The sequence below is a fragment of the Daucus carota genome, chromosome 1 (assembly GCF_001625215.2).
Source record: "Daucus carota subsp. sativus chromosome 1, DH1 v3.0, whole genome shotgun sequence".
Lineage (NCBI taxonomy): Eukaryota > Viridiplantae > Streptophyta > Magnoliopsida > Apiales > Apiaceae > Daucus > Daucus carota.
Genome location: NC_030381.2, coordinates 48,545,345 through 48,556,500, shown reverse-complemented (window position 1 = coordinate 48,556,500; position 11,156 = coordinate 48,545,345). Strand labels below are relative to the sequence as shown.

General features: G+C 35.1%; 2 protein-coding genes across 3 annotated transcripts; one reads left to right on the top strand and one right to left on the bottom strand.

The window, feature by feature from the left end:
• Nucleotides 1-1,903: 1,903 nt before the first annotated feature.
• On the bottom strand, nucleotides 1,904-2,868 carry LOC108193402 (chlorophyll a-b binding protein, chloroplastic). The gene has a single exon (XM_017360071.2). The coding sequence runs from the start codon at nucleotides 2,810-2,812 to the stop codon at nucleotides 2,015-2,017; it is 798 nt and encodes a 265-aa protein (XP_017215560.1). The 5' UTR covers nucleotides 2,813-2,868; the 3' UTR covers nucleotides 1,904-2,014.
• A 5,050-nt stretch (nucleotides 2,869-7,918) lies between these two features.
• Nucleotides 7,919-10,982, top strand: LOC108195089 (G-type lectin S-receptor-like serine/threonine-protein kinase At4g27290). Of its 2 annotated transcripts, none has more exons than XM_017362032.2 (5): nucleotides 7,919-9,315; nucleotides 9,455-9,580; nucleotides 9,761-9,918; nucleotides 10,050-10,260; nucleotides 10,431-10,982. In XM_017362032.2, the coding sequence occupies exons 1-5, from the start codon at nucleotides 8,004-8,006 to the stop codon at nucleotides 10,445-10,447; spliced, it is 1,824 nt and encodes a 607-aa protein (XP_017217521.1). In that variant the 5' UTR covers nucleotides 7,919-8,003; the 3' UTR covers nucleotides 10,448-10,982. The 2 variants fall into 2 exon arrangements, with proteins under 2 accessions (XP_017217521.1, XP_017217514.1); XM_017362025.2 differs by having other exon boundaries at nucleotides 7,920-9,315; nucleotides 10,352-10,982.
• Nucleotides 10,983-11,156: the final 174 nt, after the last annotated feature.

Sequence of the window (11,156 nt, the reverse complement as noted above, 5' to 3'; positions counted from 1 at the left end):
ACCAACCAGCCAAAGATATTGAATTATGGGAAAAAATCTTAAGTATTTGCGTAATGTGCTGAGTGTTGACCAACCAGGCATTGCCACGAAAGCAGTTGGATATTGCTACATCATCTGAAACTATATCACATTCATAAATTCAGACAAGTTTATGATTCGCATAGGACCATCAATTTTGTGGCTGGTGGCACATACTTGTCCAAGGACTTTCAAATCTCTTCTGAAAATTGGTGAAATGCACTTCAGCCTCATGGTCACTTAACTTTGTACAAGTGTTTATTGGTTACATGTGGTTTATTTCTCCAAATCAGAAGAATTAACTTCAATTACTGTGACACAACAAAATAATATCAGGAATGCTTGTAGTAACATGCTTTTTCATATACCTGGAAATGTTACATGGCCAGAAAAGTTTTCAATACGTAAACAGTCTGGCGTGCAAGGTAAGTCAGACTGGTTTTGCAAACGTAAAATTAATTTGTCTGATCACTAGCTGGAAAATGTTAATCTTTAGTATAGCGAAGTTAACAAGTTTGCCTTTTCAATTTTATCACTTTCACATGGATGGTCATCGAAGAAGATTTAATGTTTTCCATATTGGTCCATGACAAACAGTTTCAAGAAATGTACTACTAGTATTAGTAGTATACATCTCTCTGCCATTGCTTGCACTCCTCTTCTGTAAAACGGCGACTTTCTACAATGAACCATAGCAGATGCAATTAAAGAGGTGTTCGATACATTTTATTCCAGGGGAAGAGGCTGCAACTTTGCGTATATATCAGGATTCTAAATTCAGAGTTCTACCTCGCTCATTATGGTAATGCAGTGATATTCATTAGCTAATCCAGTTAGTCATATAAATCTGGGGAAGAAAACAAGTGCAGAACCATGTAAAATACGCTTACTCCCTCTGTCCCCCTCATTTCTTTACGTTACTTTTTGGCACGCTTTTCCACACTCGTTTAAAGTGTAGTTTCATAATATATATTTTTAAATTTTTTTTCTCTGAATAAAAATTTGATGTTTAAACTTTTATTCAAAAAAAGAAAATTTTAGAAAAAAATTATACAACTATACTTTTTAGGAGCCTCAAAATGCGCGCAAACAGTGAACGTAAACAATCACGGGGAACGGAGGGAGTAATATTTTTCTTCAACTCTTATAATGAAATTATTAAACTAAATGTTCTTAACATATCGAATATATGAATGATTTGGTTGTGTTTTGAGGTTTGTGCTTGATCCAATAATAAATAAGGGATAGGATCAAATAAAAACTTTTTTAAGTTACAAACTTACAAACTTTTTTTTATTCCCTCATCGTGTTAATCCTTAGTTATAGAATGTATCCATGTCGAAAATTCTTGAAAAATCATCACAATTTTTAGAAAAAACGCGTAAATGAATCATGCATTCAACACATTTGTAACTTGGGTTCAACATCGGGTGTTGAACACTAATTATCATTATGTTGAATATATCTAAAAGATGCTTAAACTATACCTCTAGGGTTTGGGTAGGGTTTAGAATCATAAATATTAATTATATAATACGTTTAACTTAGTTCTCACGTTGAAAAAGTAGTTTATGTACTTTTCCAACACAATTCTAATCGATGTTCAACAAAATATGTTAAAAAAATGTTGAACTCAAATTATATATGTGTTGAACGCAGAAAGTTTGTAAGTTTGTGCCAGAACCCGCCCCTAATAAACAAATCCTTGCATCTCTGTATTGGCTATCAAGATCTACTAACTTGTAAACTAAGAATGTATTGACTGGTTGTCTAGCTATTATCTTAAGAACTGTACAGTTTTGATGTAATTGCAGAAGAAAGTGCAGCAAAAAGATTAAAAGCATAGCAACAAAACAGACTGCAACAGAGTTATGCACCCAGAGACTTGCTCAAAAGTTGAAATCATATATATTTCATATTGTAGTTGATAATTCACAAAGAGTTTTACAAACTCAAACTCAAACAGTCAAGACACTCATCTTCTACTCTCCTAAATTTACTTTCCGGGAACAAAGTTGGTGGCGAAGGCCCAAGCGTTGTTGTTAACTGGATCAGCAAGGTGGTCAGCAAGGTTCTCCAAGGGGCCCTTTCCTGTGACTATGGCCTGGACAAAGAACCCGAACATGGAGAACATGGCTAGTCTTCCATTCTTGAGCTCCTTCACCTTAAGCTCAGCAAATGCTTCAGGGTCTTCCGCAAGGCCTAATGGGTCGAAGCTTCCTCCGGGGTAAAGGGGGTCAATAACCTCACCTAGTGGCCCTCCTGCAACACGGTAGCCCTCAACAGCGCCCATGAGTATTACCTGGGTAGCCCAGATGGCCAAGATGCTCTGTGCATGGACCAGGCTTGGGTTGCCCAAGTAGTCAAGTCCACCCTCACTGAAGATCTGTGAGCCAGCCTTGAACCACACAGCTTCGCCAAACTTGACACCATTTCGGGCCAAGAGCTCGGGGAACACACAGCCAAGAGCTCCAAGCATAGCCCATCTGGAGTGGATGACTTCAAGCTCACGGTTCTTGGCAAAGGTCTCGGGATCCGCGGAGAGTCCAGCAGTGTCCCAGCCATAGTCACCAGGGAATTCACCAGTCAGGTAAGATGGAGCCTCACCAGAGAATGGGCCCAAGTACTTGACTCTGTCTGGGCCGTACCATGGGCTGTCTGAGACAGTGACTTTCTTGACAGTCTTCCTCATGGAAACTCTTCCATTGCCAAAGAGCTCAGATGAGGATGGAGCTACTTGCACAGCCTTGCCTGCAAAAGAAGGAGAAGAAAGAGCCATTGTTGAGGCAGCCATTTGGGAGTAACAGAAAGATATGATGATAGTTGTTGTAAGTGTTAGTAATGTAAGAAGATGAAACTTAAGGCAGTTATTTATATTAGCTGAGAGTTAGCTTACTGGTTATCATATGATATCTATATCTGCAACCTGATTGGTTGCAAAGATTTTCTTATCTATTCTTGGATCTGGCTCCAACCACATGTACTGAGATATTAATATTTGCATGGTCTGAAATGGAGTTGTCCCTCTTTAGAAATTGGTGGACTAGGCAAGCTAGGCTCATCTGACAGAATATTTTTGTCTATTGTCATTGGTGATTATGATTCACTTGGGGTCCTCACATCCTGTCTGTTATGTTGGATGTATTTCCTAGCTTGTTCCAGATTTTTTAGACTGCTCAGTGTTTGAAATTTCGAGTATGAATTGTAATTCTCTTTCTTTAACAAAATTCATAAAATTCTCAGAAGCGCAATAATATATAAACTAGTATGTTTGCCCGCTCCGCGGGCTTTACAATTAAATTCTTTATCCAATATTAAGAAAAAATTAAAATTATTTGTTTTCGAAGTTTTTCCATTTAATTTCTTTATTTTATTTATTTTGATAGAGAAACTTTAAATAATTTTGTTTTATTTAAATAACATTAAATATTTAGTTAATATATTTTCTTTCATTTTTTTTTGTTTTTTCGCGGATGATTTTTGTTTAGTGAATAGATTGTTGTTTTTGAATTTGGAAAAATTATATTATATGAATTGTAAAAAAGAAAATATTTTAAAGACAAAATAGATTTGGTTTAGACAAATTTGTTGATATACTCCTCTTCAGTTTTGTATTTGACATCAGGATAAAGTGCTGAAGCCTCCACACCAAATGAAGGTTCAATCTCAAAACTGGTTTAATCTCCCTTCACAAATGTAGAATGACCGATAAATAGCAGCACATTGATCCGAATAGGGGATTCCTCATAGAGTTTAACATAAAGGACAAAAAAAACTTTGTAAACAACTTTGCCAGGATCATAAGATAATGATCAATTATTATAACATTGTGAAGCAAAAAAAATTTAAAAAACCCCTCACCTTCAATGTTCTTCAAGACTTGCTCTGGTCAATTATTATAATAATGTCAAGCAAAAAAATTTGAAAAATTCCTCATCTTTAATATTCTTCAAGACTTGCTCCTCTGGAACATATATCTTCTCAAGAGTTTTGCCCATCTTTTTCTCCTAAAAAGACAGAAAATCATTGAAAAAAAATGTGTTGTGGGGAGGCCTCACATAGAGAATTTTGTTCAAGGTCCTCGGGTCATCTACAACTTTTATAGTGTAGGTGCAATGTCTTTTTACTTGTTAAATGCCACTACATTCAGACCAAAACTGGTGTTGAGCCTTATGCAATTTTCTAATGAAGCTTTTATAGTGTAAGCATTTAGAAAGTATATATGTTAAGTTCGAAATGGTTCAGTCGAGTGAAGGATATTTTGCATTCTATACCTTTGAGCATACTAAAAGAAAAAAATGGAAATTTATATGCAATTAGCATATTCTTCCATTTATTTCATACGGAAAAACATACCTAATAATCAACCAATATCTACTATGCAAACTTATTTGTGCAGATACTGTGAATTCACAACTCCAGGGAAATACAGATAGCACAAAATTGTAGGTTTCCAGTAGTTTTCATGTTATTAAATTGGGGCAAATTCTGTAAAGAAAATCCTTTAACATTTTCCTAACATTTTTCTGAGTGGAAATCCTTGAACACTTTCCTAACATGATAAGGAATTAAAAAGGACTGGAATTAATATAATTAAAGTGAATATACTGTAAAATTATTTTTGTAATTAATTTACAAATAATCCAAAAAAAAAACCTTAAATGGAAACCTTAATATATTACCCTCATAAAATTCATCCAAAAATAAACTCGAAGGTCCCCGGCTTGTGCCTTTGTATGATATATCTTTTGTGTGCCAGGACCACTATATCTTCTAATTGTTTTGGGACTGAGACATTTAAGAAACTGAATTGATTTCGCCATTGCTTCTCGACTGCAGAAGCATCAGCCATTTCAAAATTGGTGGAACTTACCTAGCCTGTTCAGCCTCTTTCTCCCACAACCATCTCTTGACCTTCGTGAAATCAAGTAATACCTAAAAGGAAAATTTTGTGCTTGGTTAATCAGTGTTTGATACATATATAACCAAAAAACTGCTTCAGCATTTCAAATAAAGAAAGCTATAAATTGAAGGTAACTAACAGCTCGTCAATTCTTTGTTTTGGAAGCCAAGATTTCTTTGTTCCCATTTTTGTACTATCTGCAGATACACAGAAACGTTTTACAACCACTACTGCAGAATTAACATGCAAAGATAATATACAGATGAAATCTATCAACTCAAACGAATTCTTAGAAAAATCAAAGCAAGATCTCTTTTTAAAAAGTCATATAGAGGAATATGGGTGGTTATCAACACAGAGCTGAAGAGAGCAGACCCAACTCATATGGCCAACTCTTCAAATAGCATGTACCAACTCTTTTATAAAATTAGTGGATCACTTTCAAAAGTTGTCCAGTTTCTAACTTACTACTGATTAGAAGATTTTTAATGTCCTTGACAGTCATTATAAAAGATTTCTAACTTGCTGAAGTACGAAATCCTGCTATAAGCATCCTCTTACTTAACGGGATATATATTGGAATTTGGTGTGCAATGTCGCTGTGAGCCTGTGACTAAGTCCCTGATTGTGATAGTAAGTCCCAGATTAAACTTTTTTGTTATTGCGATGATTGTGATAGGCACATGTGGATTAAAAACCTGGACCATTTCTATCTTCCAATGAAAGACACACATCTAAAACAGGCCATTGGGCAGAGATGTACACCGGTGTATAAATGCATCGATAGCTTGTCTTAAAATAATTCAATGAATTAATAATTTCTTCTGAAAAACCGCCATACATTATGTTTATAAATTAAGTAATAAATAGGCATGCAGCAAAACTTTACAACAGGAAGTGCAGGACATTTTTTAAACGAAGAATTAATACAATGAATGGAGTCATTTGGATTAGACTAATTAAAGAGCAGCAAAGAACTAAACAGGAAGAAGCTTTACCTGCCACAATTACAATTAATTTTGAAAGTTTGACATGTATTGGATGATTTCCCAGAAACTGCAAATTAAGGGAGACAAAATTTGAGTCAATTTATTTAAGATATCCATTTACAACCCATATTCCCGATAAATGTTATTTATGTTAACAATGAACATAGCTCTACTGGAAGTATCAGACTTAAAGTCTTATAAAGTAATTATAAAATATCAAACACAAAGATCCCTTTTAGATCTTTTATCAAACATGTACACTGCAATAAATTTGTAAATGTATTAAAATCAGACTGTGCAAGATATATTACCAACAAAATAACGGAAATAATAAGACTATACTATACCCATCCACTTGAGTTACAAAGCTCAGTGTACTATTACAATCAACGTGGCCAAATTCAAACTGATCTTGACCTAATAACAGATATAGGCAAACCACACTAATTACAGGAGCAAACAACACATACATAACAAAATCTATACAAATTATAAAAGGAAGAAAGGAGATGGGTCACAAAAAATTACCCAACTCCTATGCCGGCGACTTGAGAGGGCTTCTTTCTAAAGAATCCATGTATTACAACTGAAAAACTATATAAACGAAGAAGTGATACAATGAATGGAGACAATTGGATTACAATGAAAAGCGGCGAAAAACAAAATGGGATTAGAAGCTTTACTTGCGGAAGGAGTTAAATTTGAAAATTTTGAATGTAGTAAGATGATTTTGGAGGAGAGAATCGTAGAGAGAGGGATGGGCAACACGTGGAGCTTTGGTAAGGGAAAGGAAGGTGTGGATGACACCAACGTATACATACGGGTATTGTACATAAGTGTTTCTGGAAATACAACAAATACACATGGGTGGAATGGTCATTTCAAGGGTAAAAAAACAACAGCCTTTATAATATAGATAGATACTGCAATAATATTGATCCGTTGTATTTTAAGCCAAACATACAGGGTATTTCAATTTCTATACCTATGGTCATGGTATATTCTGACAGTAAATTAGTTCAGGATTGACATATATCAGTTATATATAAAAACTGCAAAACGACATTAGTTCAAGGTTGAAAATCTGTATTATATATCAGTTACTACTTAGGTGTGGAGATCGATTGTATAAACCAATTTATATGATATTTCAAGTTAGATAATTATATTGTTGTAGTAAAAGAACTTTATGCAGAAATAACAGCTCTTTTAACATCTGCTGATCTGCAGCCTTGCAGGAATATCAAAATACGCAGAAAGTATATAAGACATTAAGCCTGTTTAGTACTTGTGCATAAGTCATTAAAAGCCTTGATAGAGTGTCCAGCTAAACTAATTTAATCCCTGATTGATTGAGGCCTTGTAGCATTTGCAGGGAAATTAAAAAATGCCTGCGTAGTACTTGTAGACAAATCATTAGACTCCTGATACAGGGTTTAGCTATAGTAAGCTCTTCTCTTTCACCAGGATGCAAATTATGTTAAATTAAAAATGATGGTTAGCAAACATCGCTATTCATGCCTTCCATCAGATTTTACTGGAGAAAGCAAATACTAGGGTAGAGCATAACTTCTGGTTTTTTCTTTCAGAAATGGTTAATTGCTGAGCCCCCATTGAATGAGTCTTAGCCACTCGACTTCTTGTTACTCAAGACAAGAAACATCAAAGCTTATTTGTTTCATGGCAGGGGAACCGTATTACACTGTGCTTCAAAATATAAAGAAATCATTTCATTTTGCTAATACTGATAAAGTAACTGACACAACATATCTTGTAAATGGTCAAGTGCAAATATAATCATCCTGACACAGTGACACTCTCGATCTGCTTACACGTGGATCTTCAACTTTTACTTATTGTTCAGACGGGAGAAGTATAGATCAGCTAAAACTTGACATAAGATTCTTAATAACTGGCGTCGAGGTCTTTTTTAGCCAGGTCAAAAAGTTTTAATTTCACTTTGAAAAAATGGCATCACGAGAAATTTTTTCCATGCTTGTAGTCTGAGATATTGATATCTCGTGTCTCTTATGTTAAATCACTATTCTTATTCCAAGTCAACATTTTTTTTTTCTAAACTATCCTAGCCTTTAATGACTGGAACAGTCTATAAAGACTCAATTATTAGATGCCAGAGCAATACAATGGATGTAACTGTTATGGTTCTGCTGTTCTTTGCTTTGTTATCACCCTTGATAAACTCCTCAGCAGTAGACACTATTAGAGAAAATCAGACCATTAGAGATGGTGAGACTATCACGTCATCAGGTGGAGAGTTCGAACTAGGATTTTTCAGTCCTGGTAGGTCTAGATATCGGTATCTTGGCATCTGGTACAAGAAAATATCCTCTGGGACGGTTGTATGGGTTGCCAACAGAAATGCTCCTATTATGAATAATTTAAGTATGGTAAGAGTTGATGACAAGGGTATTACATTGCAAACGGTCAATGGAATAATATGGTCCTCGAATACATCTGTATCTATGAAGAACCCTGTTGCACAAATATTAGATTCAGGGAATTTGGTTCTAAGGGATGATGATCATGGTATTGACAATTTTATTTGGCAGAGCTTTGATTATCCCGGTGATATTATGCTTCCTGGCATGAAGTTTGGATTAGACTTGGTTACCGGCCTAGACAGGTACTTCACATCATGGAAAAGTATTGATGATCCATCCACAGGAAATTTCACTAACCGAATAGATCCTAATGGCTTTCCTCAGTCTTTTGTGTTAAAAGGTTCTGTGAAATGGCACAGGTTTGGACCATGGAATGGTCGCCAGTTCAGTGGCACTCCGAATGGTAATCTAAATGGAATATATACAGAAGCATTTGTCATCAATGAGAAGGAAATCTATTATAAGTTTGATCTTATCGAAGCGAGTTCTGCTGTTATAAGGTTCATATTGACTTCGAGTGGATGGACAGAGCTTCTTGTATGGAATTATGAGAACCAAAGTTGGAAACAATTTGCTGCTGTAAGGGTTAGTGGCTGTGATCGTTATAGATTGTGTGGTGCTTATGGTGTCTGTAACATTAACGGTTCACCAAGATGTGAATGTTTGAGAGAATTTGTTCCCAAATTCCCAGAGAAGTGGACATCAAATTGGTCTGGTGGATGTGTTCGGGAAAAAAAAATAGACTGCAGGTCTGATGCAACTTTTATGAAATATTCAGGTGTAAAGTTACCAGACACACGACATTCATGGTATGACATGAAAACTAACCTTGCAGAATGTAGGAGATTGTGCTTACAGAACTGCTCTTGTACAGCATATGCTAATGCAGATATTCGAAGAGGCGGAAGTGGATGCATCTTATGGTTTGATCATCTAATTGACATGATGGGGTACACAGAAGATGGACAAGATATTTATGTGAAAATGCCTGCATCTGAATTAGGTAACACTACTTTTTCTGTTTTCAACCTTTTTACTTTATGTAAACAAGGAAAATAAAAATACAACCTTAAGGAAAATACAACCTCAAGTCTTTTCTTTTCCAGACCTTTTATTTTAATTCTTCATTTGTGGTAATGCAGTGGAAGGCCAAAGATCCAAAGCAAAGAGGCCTAATTTTATCTTTCTGATTCCCTTGGTACTGGTATTAGTAGCCCTTGCTCTAACTTTCCTGTATATCTCAAGAAAGAGAAGGCAGAAGGAAAAAGGTAGATTATGCACTAAAATATGCAGAACTTAACTTCACACACTTGATATAACATAAACTGAAAGCTATATAGGGAACTCACAGTGACCTGATCATTATATCAGAGGTCTGGTATATAATTTAAGCATCTGAATACTTGATACTGTGAACTACTGTATTAATTCTACTTCAAACTTTGCAGGGAACTTGGAATTAGGTTCAGAACTTGTTGCCTTGAACAAAATTGAGAGTGAAGATTGGGAGTTGCCATTAGTCGACTTCAAAAATATTGAAATTGCTACAGATAACTTCTCTCAGCATAACAAGCTTGGAGAGGGTGGCTTTGGACCTGTGTACAAGGTGATTATACTTGTATTCAACATGTGCTTTTTAGGTAAACAGATCATTACAAAATAAGATTGCCTTACTATATGTAGAGGAGTTCAGAATGTAGAATCATCACAATGATAACATTCAGAGATTAACTTCAGGGCATACTCAAGAATGGACAAGAGATAGCTGTGAAAAGGCTTTCAAAGAATTCTCGTCAAGGAGCCGATGAGTTCATAAATGAAGTTTCAGTCATTGGGAAACTGCAGCACAGAAATCTTGTGGCACTAGTTGGTTGCTGTGCAGAGAAAGATGAAAGGATATTAATCTACGAATATATGGCTAATAAGAGCTTAGATTCATTTATCTTTGGTGAGTTCTCATCTGAAATACTCCTAGGTATTTTAATGATAAATTTGTGCTAATAATGATAAGTATGATCTGCATGATGACAAATCACTAGACGAAGAAACAAGACGCTCAATGGATTGGATGAAACGATTCAAAATAGTTACTAACGAGTCCTGAATTATAACATATAGGCTTGGAAGAGTTATAATGACGACAAGCTATTAGGAGTCATCGATGAGGTGATGTTGGATTCATGTAACCTGATAAAAGTTTTTCGAGTCATCCATATTGGACTATTGTGTGTTCAAGAAGATCCAGTTGAAAGGCCAATCATGTCCGAAGTAGTTCTTATGTTGAGCAGTAATATGAAATTGCCTCATCCTAAAAAACCTGGTTTTTTCATGGAGAGAAGATTGCAGGACACAGACCACTTATTGAGCAACCATGATTTTTCAACATGCAACCAGTTCACTATCACCTCTATTGTACCTCGACAATAGTGCTGAGTCTTCTGGGAACCTTGGTAGCATTCTTCTTTTCTGTATTAAATTTACTGCACAAACTTACTATGATATGTTTTGAAATATAAAAAATTGGATAGACATCTCAAAAAGAAAATGTAAAGAAATGATTGAGACGGAGGAAGTATTCGGCAACATATGCTTGAAAAGGGCCGAGACATAACACTTCACGTGTTTCAAGAAACTATGCGTTCTTTCTACGGTACTCCTTCCGTTCCATTTTACATGTTCATTTTGATTTTCGACCAATTAAATTGACTATACATTGACTGAAATTTATCTGTATTATATAACTCGAAAAAATAATAAAAATTTTGTCATCAGAAAGTCTATTTTAATATGTAATTTTTAGATTTCAAAAATAATAAATAAATAGTTTTTAATTTTTAATCAAAT